General features: G+C 53.4%; 11 protein-coding genes across 11 annotated transcripts; 7 read left to right on the forward strand and 4 right to left on the reverse strand.

Moving 5' to 3' along the window:
• Window positions 1-23: 23 nt before the first annotated feature.
• Window positions 24-6,693, forward strand: BX661DRAFT_222399 (transcription factor/nuclear export subunit protein 2-domain-containing protein; the record flags this gene model as incomplete). Its single annotated transcript, XM_051538853.1, has 9 exons — window positions 24-107; window positions 329-745; window positions 815-1,810; window positions 1,857-1,893; window positions 1,936-4,388; window positions 4,421-5,112; window positions 5,138-5,532; window positions 5,559-5,785; window positions 5,811-6,693. 9 exons carry the CDS (start codon window positions 24-26, stop codon window positions 6,567-6,569), a joined length of 6,060 nt encoding a protein of 2,019 aa, XP_051394723.1. The 3' UTR covers window positions 6,570-6,693.
• Window positions 6,694-6,994: 301 nt separating this feature from the next.
• Window positions 6,995-8,022, forward strand: BX661DRAFT_177025 (Maf1 regulator-domain-containing protein). The gene is given in 3 exon segments (XM_051534539.1): window positions 6,995-7,121; window positions 7,133-7,149; window positions 7,377-8,022. 3 exon segments carry the CDS (start codon window positions 7,045-7,047, stop codon window positions 7,700-7,702), a joined length of 420 nt encoding a protein of 139 aa, XP_051394724.1. The 5' UTR covers window positions 6,995-7,044; the 3' UTR covers window positions 7,703-8,022.
• Window positions 8,009-8,813, forward strand: BX661DRAFT_177027 (Maf1 regulator-domain-containing protein; the record flags this gene model as incomplete). Its single annotated transcript, XM_051534540.1, has 1 exon — window positions 8,009-8,813. A coding segment is annotated over exon 1 (346 nt), but the record flags the coding sequence as incomplete, so codon positions are not given.
• Window positions 8,814-9,500: 687 nt separating this feature from the next.
• BX661DRAFT_177034 (uncharacterized protein) lies at window positions 9,501-10,150 on the forward strand. Its single transcript, XM_051534541.1, has 3 exons — window positions 9,501-9,572; window positions 9,709-9,932; window positions 9,959-10,150. Exons 2-3 carry the CDS (start codon window positions 9,744-9,746, stop codon window positions 10,094-10,096), a joined length of 327 nt encoding a protein of 108 aa, XP_051394726.1. The 5' UTR covers window positions 9,501-9,572; window positions 9,709-9,743; the 3' UTR covers window positions 10,097-10,150.
• Window positions 10,151-10,269: 119 nt separating this feature from the next.
• On the forward strand, window positions 10,270-11,113 carry BX661DRAFT_177035 (uncharacterized protein). The gene is made up of 2 exons (XM_051534542.1): window positions 10,270-10,552; window positions 10,573-11,113. The coding sequence occupies exons 1-2, from the start codon at window positions 10,383-10,385 to the stop codon at window positions 10,766-10,768; spliced, it is 366 nt and encodes a 121-aa protein (XP_051394727.1). The 5' UTR covers window positions 10,270-10,382; the 3' UTR covers window positions 10,769-11,113.
• Window positions 11,114-11,512: 399 nt separating this feature from the next.
• Window positions 11,513-12,760, forward strand: BX661DRAFT_51653 (uncharacterized protein). Its single transcript, XM_051539216.1, has 2 exons — window positions 11,513-11,572; window positions 11,747-12,760. The coding sequence occupies exon 2, from the start codon at window positions 11,779-11,781 to the stop codon at window positions 12,469-12,471; it is 693 nt and encodes a 230-aa protein (XP_051394728.1). The 5' UTR covers window positions 11,513-11,572; window positions 11,747-11,778; the 3' UTR covers window positions 12,472-12,760.
• A 1,133-nt stretch (window positions 12,761-13,893) lies between these two features.
• On the reverse strand, window positions 13,894-14,828 carry BX661DRAFT_177039 (ER lumen protein retaining receptor 1). The gene has a single exon (XM_051534543.1). It carries the CDS (start codon window positions 14,605-14,607, stop codon window positions 13,966-13,968), a length of 642 nt encoding a protein of 213 aa, XP_051394729.1. The 5' UTR covers window positions 14,608-14,828; the 3' UTR covers window positions 13,894-13,965.
• A 523-nt stretch (window positions 14,829-15,351) lies between these two features.
• BX661DRAFT_177040 (uncharacterized protein) lies at window positions 15,352-16,674 on the forward strand. Its single transcript, XM_051534544.1, has one exon. It carries the CDS (start codon window positions 15,558-15,560, stop codon window positions 16,638-16,640), a length of 1,083 nt encoding a protein of 360 aa, XP_051394730.1. The 5' UTR covers window positions 15,352-15,557; the 3' UTR covers window positions 16,641-16,674.
• Window positions 16,670-16,928, reverse strand: BX661DRAFT_196079 (uncharacterized protein; the record flags this gene model as incomplete). The annotated part of the gene is made up of 2 exons (XM_051538014.1): window positions 16,670-16,706; window positions 16,735-16,928. The coding sequence occupies 2 exons, from the start codon at window positions 16,926-16,928 to the stop codon at window positions 16,670-16,672; spliced, it is 231 nt and encodes a 76-aa protein (XP_051394731.1).
• Window positions 16,929-17,284: 356 nt separating this feature from the next.
• BX661DRAFT_177042 (electron transfer flavoprotein subunit beta) lies at window positions 17,285-18,308 on the reverse strand. The gene is made up of 2 exons (XM_051534545.1): window positions 17,562-18,308; window positions 17,285-17,496 (listed from the first exon to the last, which is right to left on the reverse strand). The coding sequence occupies exons 1-2, from the start codon at window positions 18,096-18,098 to the stop codon at window positions 17,332-17,334; spliced, it is 702 nt and encodes a 233-aa protein (XP_051394732.1). The 5' UTR covers window positions 18,099-18,308; the 3' UTR covers window positions 17,285-17,331.
• A 1,060-nt stretch (window positions 18,309-19,368) lies between these two features.
• On the reverse strand, window positions 19,369-21,677 carry BX661DRAFT_192958 (S-adenosyl-L-methionine-dependent methyltransferase; the record flags this gene model as incomplete). Its single annotated transcript, XM_051537743.1, has 4 exons — window positions 19,369-19,674; window positions 19,704-19,987; window positions 20,106-21,516; window positions 21,612-21,677. The coding sequence occupies 4 exons, from the start codon at window positions 21,675-21,677 to the stop codon at window positions 19,369-19,371; spliced, it is 2,067 nt and encodes a 688-aa protein (XP_051394733.1).
• Between the last annotated feature and the right edge of the window lie 159 nt (window positions 21,678-21,836).

The following is a 21,836-nucleotide window of genomic DNA, read 5'->3' on the forward strand; positions in this document are numbered from 1 at the left end:
TAAATCGACGCAACCGCAAACAAATGGACAGCACCGAACTGTTTAGCAGCCAGCCACTGGAATCAAGTGTTATTGAGCAAATTCGTCTCGGCGACTGGTCGCCCATTGTCACCGATAAATTGTAAGTGCTCCCATTTTTCTTTCATCGCGCGCTACTCGCGAAAGTCACTTCGTGGCCTTGAGCTGTGCAAACCACTAAACCGATTTCTATGAACAACCAAATAATTTTGGTCGATGGTATCACCACGCAATTGTGTTGCTTGGTTTCATTATTTACCTCCTTCCACAACAACCAAAAACGAATAGAACACACGCGCTCCTGTCAAAGAACGTGGGTGGCGAGGCCAGGCTCTGCTCACAGTTGCTGCAGTCGCTCTGCACCATTGAGGATGGCCGCAGTGCTGCCGATCCTGCTGTGTTTTGCAGCGAGGTTAAACGCTGGGTGGATCACTGCGTTGCGGCCGCCAAAAACACCAGCTCCTACAACTCCACAGAGACGGACACCAGCAGTACAATTCGCACGCGAATCGAAGCAGCATTTGTCGAGACTATTTGGACGCTAAACATTGAGTGGGAGTCCGACACGGCCGACAAAAGCGACGGCCGGTGGGAAGAGGAGCGCAAGAGACACTCGGATCAGAGCGAGTTATTGCTGAAGCTAACAGAGAGCCTATTGTCCAACGGCGTTATCACCCACGACATGGCGAAGGAGCGCCTTGATCCGGAATTTCTGGAGCGCGTCAAGGTCATCACATCAGCCCTTTTTTTTACAAAAAAATACGTTCGCTTGAACACGGCGCTCAACTTCAAACAGACTAAATTCAACCTGGTAAGCGAGCAGTCCGAGGGCTTTTCCAAACTAATTACCCTGATCCAGGCCACAATGGCCGGCGTCGTTCCCCACCAAGTCAGCAGCGGAATTATTGGCTATGTTGAAAGCAACCCAACGGCGTCGAGCGACCGCGGCTCTGTTGTTATTCAGGCGCTGCGCTCGCTGCCAGACCTCCAAAAGCGCGTGGCAAACCTGCTTCTGGACATAACGCGTTTAATCGGCGTGTTCAACATTGACCCAAACCGCGTACTTGATATTATCATCGACTGTTTCATGTCGAGCGTGCGCTTCCACTGGGCATTCTACGTGGCACTTCTCGACGCATCACCCTGGTGCCGCACTGCCGCAGAGTCTCTGAAGGTCGCACAACTTGTTGGCTGGAAGTTGCAGTTTTACGTCAATGGGCCCGCTTCGGACCACAAATATATGGACGAGCTGTCGACCGTGGCGGCGCTTCTGATCACGCACAGGATAATCCGGCTCTCCGACCTGTACACGATGCTATCGCCGAATACACCCGAAGACATCGAGGGGGAGTTTGGTGCATGGCTCGCCAAGCAAAAGGAGCAGCGCATAGGTATTGGCAGCGGCAATAGCGGCGATGGTAGCAGCAGCCTGCTGGCCAAGATGGGCGGTTTGGAGGATATGGGCGATGGCGGCGAGAATCAGGACGCGGAAGAGGCCAAGGGCCCCGAAGCCGCAAGCGAGTGGTCAAACCAGCACGCGCTGCTTTGTGCAAAGCTCCTGTCCATGGGCGACACCGAGAGCGCACTAGTGTATCTGCAGCGGTTCCCCAACATGGCTCGCTCGCACGAGCAAATAACCGACCTGGTTGTGCGCATCGTCGAAGCCTCTACAAGCCGAATTTACCAGAGCACTGACTGTGTCCGGGCGCCTGTCAAGCAGTTTTTAAAGCTGAAGCCCGTGTCCAATGCACTGGCCAGCAGCACTGCAACAGTCAACGCCTGGGGCCTGCCCGTCGCGCCAAAAGTGACGCATCCGAGTCACACACGCTCGCGCCGAGCTACACTCTGACGCCTCTGGCGAAGAGGCCCAACGAGGTGTTCTTTTACGAAAAGTTTTGGCTGCTGGACGCTGCTCAGCGGATGCCGCAGGTCAGCTCGGTCGAGAGCATGCCCCACGCTTTGGCGCCATGGCTAATATTGCTTTCCTGCGGCTGCACCGTTCCCCATCTCTGCTGACCCGCCTGTCCAGACTCTGCCGCTATGGGTTGGAGCACAGCACCGAAGACGGACGCGAATGGATTGGGGTTTTGCGCTCGTGGGTTCTCCCAGCTTATTCTCTTTGCACGCCCAGCGCCGCTCTATCAAACGAGCTGTGGCTGCTCGTGTCCCAGCTGCCTCTGGCGCAGCGCTACGAGCTGTACGAGCAGTGGGACGCCATTCTATCCAGCGGCAAGCCGTCTCTCCCCCAGATCGCTTCGGGCGGGCAACAGTCTCAAGTCACCGTCCAAAACGGCATGACTGGGGGTCCCATGTCCATGGACATGTCCCTCGATGAAGCCCTTGACGATGGCGACGACGGTGGCGATGACAGCGACGTCCCTTCTGGTAGTTGTGTCGCGCATGCACAGCCAGCATACGTTGAGATCGAGGCGCTCTATCATGAAACTCGGCGCCAGGTGCGATCAGTTATGCGGCGTTTGTCTGCAGACAATGTCAAGCTCATGGGCCGTCAGCTGTGCAACCTGTGCCACTCGACGCCCACCTTGTCGCTGAAAATCATTCTTGACCAGGTGTGCTCCTACGGCAACTTGGTGCGGCCGGTCGTCGAGGCGTTCCGATACTTGACTCCATTTGATTCTGATGTCATGTTTTTCACTGTCCTCAAGATAATTGGCGATCCGAACAGCGCAAGAGTCAAGGACGACGGTGTCAATCCTGCACACTGGATGCAGAACCTATCGTCGTTTGTTGCAAGCTTTAGCCGCAGGCATGAGAACGCTCGCTTGGACGTGGTTCTTGATTACGTTCTGAAGCGCACCATCGATACAGTGCGCAACAAGCGCCCGGCACCCGCATCCGAGCTGGTCATTGTTTCAGAAATTGTCCGAGTCCTGGCGAAAATCGAGCTGATGGCTGACGCCAACGACGGGCAAGTCTCAGCACTACAGGGCGGACACTATCTGCGGCTCGAGGCCTTCGACATGGGCAGCCCTTGGGAGCCGTCCAAGACCAAGACCATTGACGACGTTCTTGTCGCGAGCTCTGACTATCGGCTGACCCGGCGCATGGCGCAGTGGCTGACAAGCATGCTTGCGGACCGGGCACAGATACTGCCGTTCGTGGTCTCGCTGTGCGCTCACGCAGAATATGTGCTCAAGACGGTGGTGTTGCCGCTCAGCAGCATGCTCATCATTTACGACCGCGAAATTGAGCGCATATACCAGCTGTTCAACCTGCTACTCTCCAACCTCAAGCCGGAAAAGTATACCAGGCTTATTCCCGGCCCGCACGTGCTGGCAGGCAGATACGGTTTGAGCTGGGGGCTTGCCATGCTGTGGGGGCGCCCGAGTATCTCTGCACACTTGGCGCAGGGCCTGGTGCAGTGGGAAGATTCCGGTGCGAATATACGCGTCGAGATCGTCGAGCAGACGTTTGTCAAGGACCAGAGCAGCCAACAGACTTGGATTGATGCAGAAGCGCCGCCCACAGGCGCGCAGTCTGCAGAAACCGCTGCCACGGTTGCAGCCACTGCTACCGAGGAGCCAGGCAGCCGTCAGGACGGCTCACAGATGGATGTTGTCGGCGCGGAAGCCAATGCTGCGGGTGACCTGGACCCGGAGCTACCGCGCGTTGTATCAAGCTTGGCCTTTGAGGCCCCGTTACTGCCACGCGATTACGTGACCTACGTCGCTCGCACATTGCCTCATTCGTCCCTCGACATTGGTCTTTCGCCCGAGTTTGTCGCCATGTTCTGGTCGCTGTCCTTGTACGACATTGAGGTTCCGACCGGGCTCAAGACAATGAAGGATTCCACCGGGCGCAAGGACATCACGGTCCCCGTCCCGCGCTACGACATCGAGGCCGACATCCAAAAAGATCTGATCGATCGAGTACAGTCCATGTCCAAGGAGTCGCACAGCCGGTCAAAGTCATCTGCGCTCACCCAGGTCAGCGCCAGAGCCAACATGGCGATCGATAACCTCAATAAGGAGAGAGATGAGCACAGGCAGCATGTGTCGCGTATTCGCCGGTGGCTGATAGTGCAAAAGGACTACTGGTTCTGCATGGCCCATGACCAGCGCAAGCAGGTTGCCCAAGCACTTCTGCAGCACTGCATTTTGCCCCGAGCTGTGCTCTCCGCGTCGGACGCCAGCTTTTGTGCCAAGCTGTTATGGATGCTGCACTTCCCGCTGGCCACCAACAAGTTTAGCTTGATGATTGTTTATGACAATATCTTTAGTGAGACGCTGTCGACGCTGCTGGCTACATTCACCCTGAACGAGGCTCGCAACTACGCAAAGTTCCTCAACATGTCGCTCAAGTACTTGTCGCAACTGCACCAGTCCGAGGCCCAATACAACGAGCGCGCAGTGAACCCTGGCGCGGTCTTACTGGGTTCCAGAAGTACTGGCGGTACGAGCGCGGCTACCTACCGCCAAAATCGCGCACAATTAACCAGGCGATGCCCGCAAGCCCCACACCAGGAAGCGGTGACTCGCAGCGCATCAAGCCTGGGTCCACGATGCTGTCGTACGACGACTTCCGCACGGTAATGCGCAAGTGGCAGGTGAACCTCACAAAGGCGTTTATGGTCACTCTGGGCGCGGAGCGCAGCGACACTGTGCGCAACGGAATCCTGGCGCTGAAAGAGATGCAGCATACCTTCCCCGCCATTTCCCAGTATGGAAGGCGGATTCTGGAAAAGATAAACGAGATTTCTGAGAATGGGCGGTCGGCAAACAACAAGAGTGCGCAGGCGGGAGGTGCTGACGACTCGGACAGCAGCCTCAAAGTGATAGCCATGTCATACGGCTCGTACCTGGCAACGGCAAAGACGAGCTGGGTCTCAGAGACCGAGTATTACCCGGTCCAAGCCAGGGATACGCCCCTGCGCTCGCCGAGACCAGCCAACAGCCAACAGACAGGCAAACAGAAGGAGGGGTGCAGCGTAATTGCTGGCAGCGGCAATAACTCGGGCACTAAGGACGGCGGGCCTAGCTCTACTAGCATCGAATTAAAGGCCGAGGACTTGCCAAGCGAGAGGGCAAAGCCATCACCGGGCGGTCGATATCGAGCGGCGCAATGGCCGCTGCTGTAACTGCTGCAGCCGCATCGGCAGCAGCCGCATCTTCATCAAAACACACACCAAATTTAGCCCCGAGTACGACGACGGTGTGGTTCATGGAGCTAGACCGGCCAATGGTGGCGCTGCTAGGCAGGTCAGGGGCGAGGGCGGGGCTCGCTCTGACGCGGCAAGCGGCGATCGCGAGCAGGACGCCAAGAGCCAGCGCGACCGCGAACGGAGCGACGCTTCCAGCAGAGGCAGGGGCAGAGACCGTGGCCGGCAGAGAGACAATCACCAGCAAGAGTCGGATACCCACTCCTCCTCTCAGCGAGCTGCTGACATTGACCGCCGCGAAAGCCGTTCGGTGCGGAGCTCTCCAACACGGCACGATCGCGAGGATGTGCGCAGTGAAACTCACAAGCGCCCGCGCGACGACTCGGTAGTCGATGGTAGGCTTGAGCCGCCACGCCAACAGTTGGCTACGCCTCCCAGCGTGGGGCAATCTCAGGCTCGCCGAATATGTCTGAGCTGCACATTTCATCCCAGTCTCCCGCTTCCACGCAAGCGGCCAAGCTTTCTAACGAAGAGGCCGAGTGCAGGCGCAAGGAGCTTCGTGCACAGCTTTTAAAACAACAAGAGGAGAAGCAAAAGTCGCGAAGCGATCGTCCGCCGGCCGATTCGTCGACTGACCGGCGCGACCGAGTAGCCGCCACAACAGCAGGGAGAGCTCAAGGGTGCGGGGCACTGGCATGCACGACAGAAGGATAATGCTGATTCCAGGGAGTCTGGGGGCAGGAGACTCAATCGTCGCGGACCAACCAGAAACGCTGAGGCCGGAAGCAATTCCAGTTCGAATCATTTGGCACAAGCCGAAAGTCGCGATATTGGCAGCAGGCGGTACTCCGTTCAGGGCCAGGGCCAGCCTCAAACCCAGCAGCAGTCAGATTCGGGTGTTTTTGATCGACTAGGGGCCTCATCTCAGGGCCAGCAGCAGCAGCGCAAGAGGCAGCAGCATGATCAACAGTCCTTTCAACAGCCATCTCAACACCAGCAGCAGCAGCAGCCATCGCAGAGTAATCGCGCAGAACACTCTGGGCGAGCTGATCGCGGGCAACGGCGTGCTGTTCGTAGCGGCGGTAACTCTAACAGCGGGCGCAATCTGTCACCAGATTCGAATCGTGGAGGCGGCGGGGACAGGCGCCCCCAAAGTAACGCCCAGTCAAGCATCTCGATCCGCAGCTTGGGTGGAAGGCAGGGCAAGGGTGACGGGGACAGGGACAGGGACAGGGGCAGGCCCGATGGGGTTGCCACGTCTTTGAACCGCAGGGGTGCAGCTGGCTCGGACCAAAGTGCTTCCAGTAACAGCGGCAATACCAATACCAATGCCAATGCCAATGGCGATGGGGGCGGAGGTCGTCGCGGTGTCAAGCGCGGGCGAGTCAATGATGGGCGCGACTGGGATGATGGCAAGCGCAATCGCAGGTGAATGCGCAGTGGCGAGTCTGCGAAAGTGTCCCTAAAAATTTAAGGCTAGCCTTGCAGCAATGCACGCCCCATTTTTATTATTATTTTACATAATTTATTGGCAAATACAAATTCCGAGTGTGCCGAAAAGGCAGCCAGAATGTCGACGCTAAAGTGGGAATGCAGCGCTGTTTTGTAAAAGACAAAACACGATGTTCAAAGAAAAGGCCGCCTTTGAACAGGCCTTTGCAAGTCATTTGATGTGGATTGGCCGTGGCTTTTGTCAGGCGGCAACAAGGCGGGGGTAGGGTGGGGACTCAAGTCACGCCTCTCTTGGCAAGCTATCAAGAGCACGCATGAAGGCCTCAAAACGAACACTTTGTGCAAACTACTGCGTTCTCCCTTTTTGACTTTGCTTTCGATATTTAAACAATTAATTTACACTATTTGTATTCTTATAGCACACCACCAGCATTCGTATTTGCCGCGCCCTTATTATGAAATATCTCGACATTGAATCACTCAGAAACATCAACTCACGCCTTTCATTCCGACCAGCAGCGGCGACCGACATGTACTGGGAAGGATAGAAGCGTATTCTTGTAAGTTTGTGCTCTCTTGTCGCTTCGGTCGACTGCGCCCTCACCAACACTCATTCTTTGAAGTGGAGCATACACGAACGACACACGCATGTGTGGGCTCGGGCGTGTCGTCCGCATGCGCGCTTTGACGTCTCAAGCATACAGTAGGCACTAAATGATCCGTGTAATACTAAAAATAACATTCGCACGTATGTCCCTTTTTTGTACAATCCCGTAACCACATATAGGCAAGGTGGCCGGCGCAGACAAGAAGCTGTACCGGTACCTCGAGCAGAAGCACCAGGAGGATCTCGAGGAGGCCAAGAGCTTGTCTCCTGAGCAGAGCTCGCTGACCAACATGTTTTCTCCGTTTGGGCCACTCACCGAGTCGGCCTCACGCAAAGTAATGTTTTATCTTATTGCGACACTCAACGCGAGCTTCCCAGACTATGACTTTAGGTACGTGATGTTTTGTATTTTATTAACGCTCCCCCAAATGGCACATGCATGCCCACATCTCACTGTGTCTCTCCTTTTTGAAAGCTTGCTGCTCTACGCGCAACAATTGCGTTAGCAATGTGAGGATACAGAGTGGATGTGCATGTGTGTAATTGTTGTCAAAAGTGAAATTAAAAATGGTGTGCAGTCGGCGCGTGCCCTCATATCAACTGATTGACCATTTCGGGATCCTGTTCTTATATCTCCATTGCACAGTTGGCCGATTTGGTCTGGCCTCCTTCCTATTTTGTCCTTATCTTTTACTCATGCATTGCCTATTTTTGATTTTCATCAGCTCTCCCTCATCCTCGCCGAATTATTACTAACCCCGACCAACTGATTTCCCGATGCAATTGACCAGTATCTCTTTTTATTATGTAGCTCTGTGCCTGCCGACCAGTTCACAAAAGAACCCTCACCAGACTCTGCGATAAAGTCAATCAACACCACACTGATGAACGGCGGTTGCCCCGCTGCGCTCCGGGTTGGCCGGATGTGGGACGTTATTGACGAGATTATCAACATTGACGAGTGCAGTGTTTATTCGTACACGCCCGACGACGAGTCCAACCACTACGAGGACGAGAATCCAGTTTGGTCATTCAACTACTTCTTCTTTAACAAAAGCCTCAAGCGCATCGTGTTTTTCACCTGCCGCTGCATCAGCAACATCAACGAGCTCGACGACACCAGCGACCAGGAGCTTATTTTCGGAGATCTGGTCGACGAGCCTGTCGAGACTGAGTTCTACCCCACCTCCCAGAGCGCCCTCAGGACGATGGCCATCGGAGGTGGATTGAGGCTCTAGACACAACGAGTGCAGCAACCGTCCCTTCACTTTAACGCCCTTTGCTCTGCTCTACTTTACTTTCCCATGCGCCACCACCCATACTTTGGTCAACCAAATGCCCTACCCCTTTATGAGCGCACCGCCAAAACGACACGCATGCCAACACACTGGCGCTTACTGGCACTCGCCGGGAGCGCTCGTGTTGTTGGTGGCGGCTGCGTATTTGTGCGCGCCCATTACTTTTTCTCTGAATCATTCAGACTTCTTTGTGAGCGCTTGGGATCACGCCTGTTATAAAACAACAGGTTTTGCCAGTTCGATTCTGGCAGGAGTCATTTTTGTTCTAATTTTTTTGTTCTTTGTTTTACATCTTTCACAGTTTACTTATACTTGTTTTCGAATATATTATGCTTGTTATGCTTTTTGTTCTTTGTCTGGTTTAAAATGATGTCTTTCAGCCTCAGGGCTATAGAAACTGAGGAGGGCACGCAGGGCTGATCTGGTTATTGAGTTTGGCTGGTGAAAAACGTATAAAAAGCGCGAATCACCTTTTCTTTCAATCCCGACTTTCCTACTTGAACCTGCCCGTTTCTGTTCTTTTATTTCTCTTCTCACTTTTCGGGTTTTAATTGCAAAAATAAAAGCAGTTAATTGTCACCTTTTATATTTCGCATTTTCGCAATTACTTGCATTTGTCTACTTTTTCCCCCGCCACCAGTTTGATACGAGCAACTTTTCACCTTCGTTTGACATGGAGCGCAGGCAGTTTGGTAAATAGCATAGCCATATTTGCTTGGCATCGACAACGCGGAATTCTATGTATTCTTAAGCGCTAATTTACTCGTCCCTCCAAAAACACATTCTCTTATCTTCGTTGTCTTTATCGACCTAGCTTCTTTGACGCGCAACGCACAGGCAGTCCAGCTCGAGGGCATAGAAGAAAGGCTGAGAATCTGGGACCGATGTAAGCGCAATATCTCTTGCAAACGCGCTGGTGTTGACACACATCGTTAGCTGTGTAGAGCCGTCACACATAGCTTCAGATAAACACACCACTAACAAAATGGGCTTCGATTTCTATGCGTTTGCACTGTTTTTGAGATTGTAGCTACCCCGCACGCGCCGTTGCCAAAGGACACAGAGGATATAATCGAAGGTGCGTGAATGCATGTGTAAATGTATAGGGTTGGAGCCGAATTCAGTGTCGCCTAATTGCCGGACACCTTGTATATCCACTAATTTATTGCTTGCAAACTGCTAAACACGCTTATCGTTGTTTCCAATTGAATTAGAGTCCACACGGCCGCTGGAGAATATTCCCGATGCCATGGGCCGGTCGCACGTACAAAAGGGCCTGAACAACAATTCTCTCGAGATAATGTCATGGAACCTCATGGAGCTGGTGACAGCAGAGAACGAATATAATCAGCACATACGCCGCTTTTTGAGCATACTCCTGGGCGATGATCCCGAAACTGCAGACTTGGAGCTCATTGACAGCAACAGCTTGCAAGAGGTCGCCTGCGAGACAATCTTTTGCAGCTGGTTCAGGAGTCGTTATCTTGCAGCGACGAGTTTTTGCATCGCATATCGGAGTCGCGGGACAAGGTTGCCTTTACGATTGAGCAGAGGACACAGCTGAAGCACCAGCTTGATAAGGCAGCAGCAAGGCGAGACTGATGCTCGGCCCCTCGCACATTATCCACACAAACATGTAAAAACAATAAAATAAACCAATGAATTACTTATAAAAATAACACACATTAAGCCGCACGTTCCCATAAAAAATGTATGTACACAACCATACATTGTATTCAAAGTCAGAGCGCGCGGTGCGGACAGCAGCAGTCGGTAGTTCTCATCATATTTATACCTAACACCCTTTCAACAACTCAAAATCTCATTTACTCGCAACTTTGCTGTCACTTTTAAAATTTATAGGCAAACACCTACACTCACACTAAGCATGAAGGAAGCCGCGGCAGCCATCCAGGACCTCATGCGCGACACCGCGCATCTGTTCGACCAGGCACGCAAACTAAACTCGCAGCTGTTGCAAATAGATACGTTTGTCAGCAACGAGGAAACGCGCACATTATTGAGGGATCTGGACAAGTGCAAACGCCAGTTTAAGGTGTCATTGGAGCGTGCGCGAGACTGGCTGTTATGCTGGAGTCAGAAACCATTGAGAGTGATACTTTGGCCAGAAATTCCGATGCAATGATGGGTGGATTGCAAAGGGAGCGCGATCGGCTTTATGAAGAGGCTGTCGACAAGGCTGAGCAGATTCGCAAGCTGTTGGACTGTGTGCGGCAGATACAGTTGACCTCGGCGCAACTTCTTCAGATATAGGAGCTTTGTGATATTTACTGTTAGTAGAGCTCTGGTTGCATGCCAACAAATTGGAAAATGAAATGCGGATTATTAATTTTCCGAGGGCTCATTGCGCATGATTAGCTGATATTTTGTCCTGTCTTGTCCTGTCCTGATCTGGGTGCTGTTTCGGGTGTATTTCGCAACTATCCAAATTCTTCAAACCACTGTTTGCAGATGAGATTTTTGACTGCTAAAAATAAAAGCGGCCATAAATTGGGGGTATCTATTTTTCATTCATACGTCAATCGTTCTCACTCGCTGCCGCGGGAGCGGTATTCGGATAGATTTGATTAAAAAAAGTCTAAATATATAAAACAAAACTTTAATTTGCTTCAAAAGCAATCAAAAAATAATAAAGTGATTTTATTTCCCAGTTGCGATTCGCACACGTAGTCAAATGCGTTGAGGTAAATCATGTTTAGGCATTTGCTTTTTTGTTTGTTAATTGGGTCAAATTAAAATACCTGCATGCCTTAATTTGTTTCCGTTTTTGACACCACCCCACCAAAATTCTTGATGAATTTTTTATTGCACGTTAATTAGTTTCTGCTGTATTGACTGGTGTCAGCCAACCTGGTTTTGACTTGTTAGCATGCATGCCTATCTGGCTGGTTGGCTGGCTTTCCCACCGATTTTCCTGCATGGTTTAGCCAGTTTATTTTGTTTGGGTCTAAAATATTTTCTCCTTTTTATTATTTTTTCTTTTCGCCGCTGTCTGCTGTACAATTGTGCCTTATTTGCGTCCTTGCTGCTAAGCAATCGGTCAGAATCCATTATTTGGTATGTTTATCACAACATGAATTAGAGAAATACCAAAACAAGAACTCAATGCAATGATGTGAAGTGCAGCACCTTGATTTTTGTGGTACATTCTATTTTGGACGATAAATCGGATAGCAGTATTGTTTATTAAATTTATATTAAATTTTGGATTGGGGGCGTTGGTGGGAATAGTTGCGTTTGTGAGACGATGGCTGAGAGCTAATATGCCCCGATTTGGACTTGGTTTGCAGATGAAAGGAGGACCAAGGAGAGAAAACAGATACAAGGTGTCATGCAATCGGCACCATTCCATCATATTGTTGGTTGGGTGGGCGGCTTGCGAGCGGAGTTTGGGCAATAATGGGTGCATTTTAATATTAGGAAACATTATTGTCTGGCAACTGGTGCTGATGTTGGTCCTGGTGCTGGTGCTGGTCCTGGTGCTGGTGCTGCTGCGCGTGTCTTCTTCAGGAAAGGTTTTGGAGATTCCTGACAGAAATCGAGATGAGCAACCAAGGGAAATGCTATTTTGCACTGCACTGGAATGTGCTGACACCATTTGTTATCATTTTGGGCAAGAACTGTGCCAGTCCGGTAGGTTTTTTTGTGCTGGCGACATGCAAGTTTTGTATTTAAGCAACTCCGATCCTCACTATTCCCGTTTTTATTATTCTTACCTAGAGTCCAGTACCTGTTACCTGCCCCGCCATTTTCACCAATATTCTCATTTTTATATCATTAGACACTTACTTGTAGCCCACTCCGCATTACCAATCTCCATCATCAAACCTCATAAAATGCCTGCCACCACCACTCACATATCCGCCTCTGCTGCCTGGGCCCATGCGCAGCCCCTCCTCGTCAGTAGTGACCGCGAGTGCACCTGCATCCTGTGCAAGGGCGGGTGCGAAATCTAGACACATTTGCATTGTGGAGTCATCCCCGTCTTCATGTCACTTGGGGAGTGTAGCCCAAAGCCTTAAAAATAGCAAAGTCGGTGTCAAATGGCAGCGACGCATCGCAGTGTACAATAACAAATCTTCTCGGCATTCTGGCGTATAGACACAGTATACTTCTTCATTTTCATTATCGCCATCTTCACCATCATCATATTTTCCTAACCGCCGCTGAGCTTGGGAGTTCTCGACATTCTGTTTGTCCGATCGTGTCTGCTCGACTAAAAAAAAAAATAAAGACCTTTTTGTCCCCCTTCACATTAAAATTTTTTTGCAGCGTTTGCTCCGTCAGTGGCAAGCGCCGCTCTTCCTTGTTTATATTTCTAACTAGAATAAATCATCACATTTATTTGTGTATAAAATTGTTTCGCGACAAAAGTTGAAGCGGCAGCTGGAGGCATGGGTGGCAAGTGCATAAATCCGACGGAACTGATCGCGAGAACGTGTCAAATGACTGCGCCAAAAACACACAAGTATCTTTGCTCAATTTTAATTGGTTTTGTTTGATGCTTTTAGTTGAGTTGTGCTGAGCGTGGCGCCCTTTTTCCACTTTGGTTTTTGTTTTCACACAATATTATATATTTTCTGTTATTATTATTCTGAACAACCGCTGCCCTATTTTAAAAGACCAAATTTGCCAAGTCCAATTCCAGTAGCAGCAGCAACAACACCGAAAACTAACAACTAATAAATGGGAAATTGCTTCAGTTTAAATGGTGGCACGGGCAAGGCCTCGGAGGCAAGGCTGCGACCAAAATGTTTTCTGGGCCGGGGCAGCTCGGACGCAATGCTCGAGCAAAAAGTTTCCAGGACAAGGGAGGTCATTGGCCACAGGGGCACAGCCAGCGTCACCGAGTCCAGCAGCGGCAGCACTGTTGGCAGGGACAGGGGCGGGGGCAGAGCACAAGGACATGTCCGTGGATTTGGGTTTGGCGGGCCCAGGCGTCGACAAATTACACACCGGCTCCTAATCCTATGGCGTTTAGAGAGGGGGGGCGCACACTTGGCGCAGCATCTTTGGCTTCCCATTCTTCTCCCGCTTATTCCGACGGCCAACGCCATGAGGGAAGCGCGCCATTGAACCCAAAGGAGGCGGCGGCGCAGGCGGCGTTGCTACGCAATGCCAAAAAGACAAATCAGAACAAGAAGCGGCCGCCGAAGAGCTCGTAGCGGGACGGATGAGTGGGTGGCACAGCGCCATTGTTTCGTTTCGTTTGCATCGCAGCTTCTTTTTTAATCAGCTTTGTTTTGTTGAACGAAGCGTGGCAAGACCGATTGTCATGTTGCATGAAACCATCACAGAAGCACCAATTTTTTGTTTAAATTTCGCAGTGTATTTGTAACAAGTGTGAGCGAAAGAATAAAATAGATGTTGGCAAAGGCTGAAAATGAGGGTGTTTAAAGCCAAAGCCAAAGCCAAGGCCAAAGCCAAAGCCAAAACAAAAAATATTAGAACTAGACGGGGAGCTTGAACTCTTTTCCCTTGAGCACACGCGTAAAGTAGATGTAGAAGAAGTCGGCGTAGAGGACAGTCTGCACAACGCCTGAGACCCACGCAATGTAATCGGAGTAGTTGTCTTCGGAGTAGTAGCGGTAGATCCAGTTGACAATGTACAGAGCGCGGTATCCGCCGAGGGCAAATATGTAGTGGCTGGTGATGTTGTCGGCCTCTCCAGTGCGGGTCATCTGGAACAGCTGGGGCATGATGGCCACGGCCTCGAGGTAGATCGAGAAGGACCACAGCACCTCAAGGATGGTGTACTTGTGTGGGAACAGCAAAGCAAAGAGCGCAGCACCGCCGATAAGGAACTCGACGCGGAACGAGTCAAGGTTCTTGTCGTATGTGGTCTTCAGCGAGCCAGTCATAAGGTACACAATGTAGCCCGCCGAGACAAGGAAGAATATCTTCATGAGCGTGTTGTAAACCGACACGAAGGAGAAGAACAGGTCCAGGTAGCGGGTGACGAAGACCATGAGGTAGAGGCCCTGGGTCTTTAGTGAGATTCCAGAGCATGATTTTGTCTGGTTCAATCTGGCAATTAAAATGAAAATGGACCCCAAATGGAGGAGGTCGGCGACAAGCCGAAAGAGGTTCATTGCTGGTGTTGGGGGATGTTTTTTTGGCGTGAGGGCGTGAGCGAGTGGGTGGTTGTGTGGTTGTTATGTGAGTGATAATAAATGCAAGACAAGGTTAAGGTTATGAAATTGGCAGCTTTTTGGTAAAGTCAAGAAATGAAAAACTAAGATAAAAGAGAGAAAAAAGAAAGGAAAGGCAGGCAGGCAGGCAGGCAGGCAGGCACGCATGCGGCAACTCAAAATAAATATCATCCGGTCCTGTTTTTTATTTGAGATTCTCAAAGCGCCACGTCGCAAGGTTTTAAAGGCGCTTTGGAAAAAAGAGCAAAGATGGCTGTTTGTTTCTTTTTCTTTTTCTCCCCCCTCGGTCCTTTATGGACCTGAATGCAACCAATGGAGGGCCGTCACTTCACGTGAGCGAGCTGCACGGGGTGTGTGGTTGGGCGCCAAAGGCAGCAAAGAATGAGTGAGAGAGAAGAAAAGGCTCGTTCGTACACAGGGGGAGTGAAAAGGGGGAGGGCGGCCAAGCCAAGCAAATTTTCTTTTTCTGTTCTTTTATTTTTATTTTGCAACTTCAGACCCTCCGTTTTAAGTTTATTTTTACTCTATAAAGCACGCCCTTTGGGTTCTTGGCTCCGTACTATTATCGCACCAACACAGGACAACTGGCAGCCGGCAGCTGGCAACTGGCAACTGGAAAAGGTCAAAGGCCAAAGGTCAAAGGTCAAAGGTCAAAGGTCAAAGGTCAAAGGTCAAAGGCCAAAGGTCAAAGGTCAAAGGTCAAAGGTCCAAGGCCAAAGGTCAACAGACACAAACAAGACAGGCAGGCAGACACTGTGGAATCTCGGCGGTTTCTGAGACTATGTCGGCTGGAACAGACCGGGCACAGCACACAAAGACACGTTCAGCAACTCGAGCCATAGAGGCGGCACACTTATTCGAATCTCATAAAGACTACAGTGGTTAGGACGATGGATGGAGACGCACCATACACAAAAGACATGTTTGGCAGCGGCACTTCACCTTCTTCATCTGCGCAAGGCAGCAGCGACATGGCCAGCGGCGACGGCCTGTTCGATTCGTCCGCGCGGCTCCCCCCGCTGCACACCCACGCGGTGGCGCCGGCAGGATCGGCTTCTGCGGTGGGCCCGGGCTTTGATGCGTGCGCGAGCGCCGGGTGCGCGCGGCCGCTGACGCTGCCGTCGCTCAGTGCGCTCGGGCTGGGGCCGGCGATCGGCGCGCTGGGCGCGGCAGTGCAGCGGTGCCTGTGGGCAACGTGCTCGCAGGCGTTTGCGACGGTCGACGAGCTGGTGCGGCACGTGTACAGGCTGCACGTGGCGACGAACCGCGGCGGCGCGGCGCTGGTGTGCCGGTGGGCGGCGTGCACGGCGGGGGCCGGGACCATGCCCGGGCCCATGCTTGGGGCCGACGCCGGCGTCGACGCGCTTATGGACCACGTCTGCCGCGACCACCTGCAGGCCGGGCAGGTGCGGCACCGCTGCGGGTGGGTCGGGTGCTCCGGCACGTACGTCGGCATTGCGGCGCTGACCGAGCACGTGGCGGCGGAGCACGTGGGGTCGGGGCGCAGCAACTACACGTGCGCGTGGGGCGGGTGCGAGCGCGGCGAGCGGCCGTTTGCGCAGCGGCAGCGCGCGCTGCGGCACATGCAGACGCACACGGGCGCCAAGCCGTTCGCGTGCGACGCGTGCGGCAAGCGCTTCAGCGAGGCGCACATCATGGCGCAGCACCGGCGCGTGCACACGGGCGAGCGGCCGTTCAAGTGCGCGCAGGCCGGGTGCGGCAAGGACTTCGCCGTGGCGTCGGCGCTGACCATCCACCGCCGCACGCACACGGGCGAGCGGCCGTACCAGTGCCGCTTCCAGGGCTGCGACCGCCGCTTCGCCGAGTCGTCCAACCTCACCAAGCACATGCGCATCCACACGGGCGAGCGGCCGTTCCGCTGCCCGCAGCCGGCCTGCGCCAAGGCCTTCTCGCGCCCCGACCAGGTGACGCGCCACCGGCGCATGCACGCCAGCGACGAGGAGATCATTTAATTAGATTTTATTTCAGATCAAACAAAGGCCTAATCCCAAATCCCTAAAATCACGCCCCTCCCGCTGCTGGCCGGACGCCTGCTGCTGCTCGAACGCCCGCTGCTGCGCGTCGTCGTCCTTCAGCCGGTCCATCTGCTCCTTGAACAGCGCCTTGCGCGCGCGCGCCTCGATCAGCTGCTGCTTGCGCCGCACCTCGAACTCGGCGCCCAGGCACTTGTTCAGCGCCTCGCTCACCGCATTGCACTTGCCCAGGAACTTGGCCCACCTGTGGTCGGCGTGGCAGTTCATGAGCTTGTGGCGAGGTCGATGCACCCGGGTTCAGGTGGTCGGCGAGCTGCGGATGCATGGGTGCGGGTGTGCTAATATATGTCTAGGTTCTGTGCGGTGTGCTGTGCTGTGGCTGGTGTTGCGGCGTGCTGGTGCCTGGTGTTGCGGCGTGCTGTGCCGTGCTGTGTTGCGGGCGTGCTGTGTCGCGTCGCGTCGTGTCGTTCCGTGTCGTGCTGTGGCGGGTGCAGCTGTGAATTTCGCAATAATGAAAAATAAATCTTTTATCGACAAAGAGAAGAGAGATAAAAAACGCAAAAAAGCAACCATGCCCACTCACTGGAAAAAATAATATTTCTCACCACTTGGAGTTTATCTCTAGAATAAACTCCAAGGCATCTGATTCGCCCTCCTTCCCCCTCCCCCCTCACAGCACCTTGGCCTCGTTGCGCAGCTTGTCCAGCAGCTCGTCCACACTGGCAACCATCTTGCCGCCCTGGCGCTTGGCCGGCTCCGTCACCTTGAGCGTCTGCAGCCGGCTCCTGATGTCCACGCCGAGGTCGGCGGGCGACACGGTCTTGAGCGGCTTCTTCTTGCCTTCATGATGTTGGGCAGCGACGCGTACCGGGGCTCGTTCAGCCGCAAGTCCGTCGTGACAACCGCCGGCAGCGAAGACGACACCGTCTCCAGCCCGCCATCCACCTCGCGCACAACCTCCAGCGCCCCGTCCTTGATGTCCACCTTGGATGCAAACGTCGCCTGCGGCCAGTTGAGGAGCCCTGCGAGCATCTGCCCCGTCTGGTTCGAGTCGTCGTCAATCGCCTGCTTGCCCAGGATCACAAGGGACGGCTTCTCCTCGCCAATGATCTTGCTCAGCAGCTTGGCCACGGACAGCGGCTCCAGGTTGTCGTCGGTCTTGACGTGGATCGCGCGGTCCGCACCCATTGCCAGTGCCGTGCGCAGCGTCTCCTGTGCCTTGGCTGGGCCGCAGGACACCGCAATGATCTCCTGCACGATATCCTTGCCGTGCTTCTCGCGCAGGCGGATCGCCTCCTCCACCGCTATCTCGTCGAATGGGTTCATGCTGTGCTTCACGTTGGCCGTCTCAACCCCAGTCTGTGCGCTGTTGACACGCACTTTGACTGCCGAATCCACAACGCGCTTGACTCCCACCAGAATCCGAAGGCTAGACATTTTCCTTAATTTATTGTTACAATTGAATAATAGGGTTCTTTGGCACTTTAAAGTGTGTGCGGTGTATAAATGTGCGTACAAAAAATATAGTATGAAAAAAAAAGAAATGAGGGGGAAAAATTGTAAATATGCGCAGACTAAAAGATAAAGAGTGGCGAGGGGGGCTGCTGATAAGCAAGCCAGAGCAGGCAGGCAGGCAGGCAGGCAAACAGGCAGGCAAGGAGGGCAAGATCGGGCCAGGCACAGCAGGAGGAGCTCCTGCAGAGTTCACACGCCAGAAGCTCAGAGATTTGTCTGTTATCACATGTGACTGAGGCTCGGCCACACTGAAATAACAATGAGACTGCAAATATATATAAAAATTCAAATATCCTGCAAATTGACATTTTTCTTTCCCATCCTGATTACATAGCAACTTGGCACGTGCTTAAGAACTAGGAACTAGGAGCTAGGGGCAATAAACAGTCCACTATGTTTAAAGATATTATCCAGTTTGCTGCTTCTTGCGAAGAAAGTTGGGCTTGGCTTTGGCTTGGGCAAGGTCTCGGGAAAAGTCTCGGGTGCTGTTGTATACTTGGGTTCAGCCAGCTCGAACGGTGCCTTTTTCACAGAAAAAACGGGGAGGCTTGCTTGCCTGTAAGCAGGGCATTGAATATGATGCAAAAGCTCAGCACCACGATTGTTAGACTTATGTCTGCCTGATGCACTTTTTCGCCACTTTTAATCTGCTGCTAAAAATGCTTATGAATGGTTCATATGTGTGTACTGCTTCCCCCCAACTTTGGTGAAGGTATTAAAAGTGCGTAGGTGCATAAGCACAATCTCAAAGGTTTACCCCTACAGGTGGAGATCTGTTACTGTGGAGTGTTGATCTAGATTCATAGTGATTCTGGATCACATCACGTTCTAGATCAAGTTGGACAATAATCGTAAGAAACACACGCTTTGCGCACGCGCACTAATAAAAAAGAATGGAAAGAAAATAGTAAGAATAGTATCGAGCCCAGGCATTGATTCGCGTCTACTCTGCCGCAACCTCCTCGTATCGACAGCAGCATCGGCTTCAACCTTGGCTTCAACTTCAACTTCAGCCCCGGCCTCGGCCGCCGGTTCTTGCGACCGCGTGTTGTTGGCCAGCTTCAGCCCACCGACAGCGTTTCTGTCAATGTACCGGCCAAGCACGCGGTGGATCAAAGAGCACAGCTGGTTCTTGTCCATGTGCACGCTGAGCGACGCATGTCCCGCCAGCAGGGAATGGTCAGCACAGCCGTCAGCCGCGTGAACGGCTGCTCGGCATCGCCAGCACGCGCCACCGGGTCGTAGCGCACAATGATGCTGGACGACGGCATGACATTCTTATGCGCTCCTGGCTCTCCTCGGACAGCGCAGTCAGCAGCGGGTTCACCTGCTCCAGCAGGGTCTTGAGGTCGTTGAATGACACGTTGAGCACGCACCTGTCGGGCAAATGCGGCAGAATCTGCGGTACGCCCTCGCACACAAGCCTGAAAGCACACCCGGCGTCCTTGACGCAGTTGCGGCTAAACACCCGGATGCCCGTGTTGACGACCCGCAGGCGCTGGCCAGCAAGCCCATGAGCTCGCGCACAGAGTCGGACACGTTGTACACCGACCGGAACGCGTCGTTCTCGATGCGGCTAAGGAACCCGTTCCGCGACAGGGTGTCCTTGACGCCATAGTAGTCCAGAATAGTCTTCAGCTCGCCTTCATTAGCGTCAAGGAACACAAATGGGTTCTCGGGCAGCGCCGGATCCTCGCGGGGGTTGTCCGGGAGGTAGGGCCCACTGTGACCCTTAGCCTCCTTGTCATCGCCATCAACGATATAGTCCTCGTTCTCATCATCATCTACATCAGAAGCGGCGGCAATGTCGACTACATTCAAAGCAGTAGAGAGAGTGATTCAGGGCATCACACAATTAGCAACAGCGCAATACGAATATGAATACAGATACAAATACAGATACACAGCTGCGGCAGACATAGAACTTACCCTTAACGCGCTTGGCATCAGCGGCGTCGGCATCATTGGCCACTCGTTTGGTGGCGGAAGCGCCCTCAGTCTCGGTCTCAACATCCATGGCCGCCTTGGCAAGCTCCTTGGCCTGCGCCCTGGCCTTCTCGGTCGCGGCAACGAGGATGGCGTGCTCAGCAGCAGCCTTCTTCTTCTCATCAACGCTTATGGGCGCGACCTTCTCGAGCACGGCGACAAAGAAACCGCCAGTGTTCTGCAGGTGCGAGTAGATGCGCATGCAGCGGTCGATATGCATCTCCTCCATGCGCTTGGGCTCAAGCGGGAAGAACTTATGCATGTGTTTGCGACGGCCGGCAGTCTCGAGAGGCATGGCCTCGAATGTGTCGTGCAGGACACCGTCGCGCGTCATCACCTTCCAGGTGTCGAGGCCCGGGCGGCGCTTGAGGGCCGGCATCTGATTGCTGACATCGACCAGCCTGAGTGCACCCTCGAAGTGGTCCATCACGTGTGCGACAACGGCCTCGTTCTCGATGGGGTTGAGCGAGCACGTCGAGTAGACCAGGCGGCCACCGGTCTTGAGCAGGTACGCGGCGCGCTGTAGGATCTTGGACTGGATAGGGTTGAGCGCGTACGCGTCGTCGGGTCTCCACTTCTCCCACACGCGCACGTTCTTGCGCGTGGTGCCGTCGCCGCTGCAGGGCACGTCGCAAAGGATGCGGTCGAACTGCACAATCTGGCGCGGGCCGCTACCCTCCGTGCTGCGGTAGATGTTGGGGAAGCGCTCGCCGCTGTGGTTGGTGACAACGATGTTAGGGCTGTTGAGCCGGTTCACCTGGTGCACCAGCATACACGCGCGTTTGTAGTCGGCGTCGTTGGCAATGACCAGGCCGCCGGGTGTCTGACCGGCATCGACGCCGCTGTGCAGCGCCTCGATCAGCTGCGCGGTCTTAGACCCGGGCGCCGCGCACATGTCCAGCACGTAGTGGTCCGGGCGCACGTCCAGGAACAGTGGCGGCACCATGCTGACGGCCTCCTGCCGGCTGATGTTGCCGACCTCGGTCTCGGTGACCAGGAACGAGTGAAACTTGCTCAGCTCCTTCGACTTCTTCAGCGCAACGCGCGGGATCGTGAACTGCCACCCAAAGTTGTTGGGGTACCACTCCAGCGGGTGCGGCGGCTCAATCTCAGCGCCCTCGATGGTGATGTCCTTGAAGTACGGGATGAACTCGTTGATGATCTGCTCGCGGATATCCACGGCCTGCTGCCGCGACCCAGTGATACGGAAGTTGGTCGGCAGCACCGTGCGCATGGCCTCCATAAGCACGGGGAACTCCTCCTCGCTGACAATCTTTTGCGCCGTATAGTATTTGCGGAAGTTGTCGTTGTCGCGGCGCAGGTCGTTGAAGCTCTTGTACGTCTGCCTTTCTCCCTATGAATACGCAGCAAAATTAGCAAAAAAATTAGCAAAAAACTTCACTCACAAGCAGCATGCTTGGTGGCCAATCAACGCCGCTAAAAACTTACGCTAACGTGGCTTCCGCCCCTGCCGCCTCTGCTACCGCCCTTGTTCTTTCTTCCGCCGCGTCCCATTTTCGCTATATTTTGCTCAAAGTCTATTGTCAAAAAGCAAGAAAGTGCAAGCGAATTCCTGTGTGACAAAGGAATAAAAATATAATAATGTGTTAAAGACGTATACTGTTCAAAAGGCAAAACAGAGAGGAAGAAAGGAACGTGGACATGATCGTGGTC

The sequence above is a fragment of the Kickxella alabastrina genome, assembly GCF_025024165.1.
Source record: "Kickxella alabastrina strain RSA 675 chromosome Unknown BX661scaffold_2, whole genome shotgun sequence".
Lineage (NCBI taxonomy): Eukaryota > Fungi > Kickxellomycota > Kickxellomycetes > Kickxellales > Kickxellaceae > Kickxella > Kickxella alabastrina.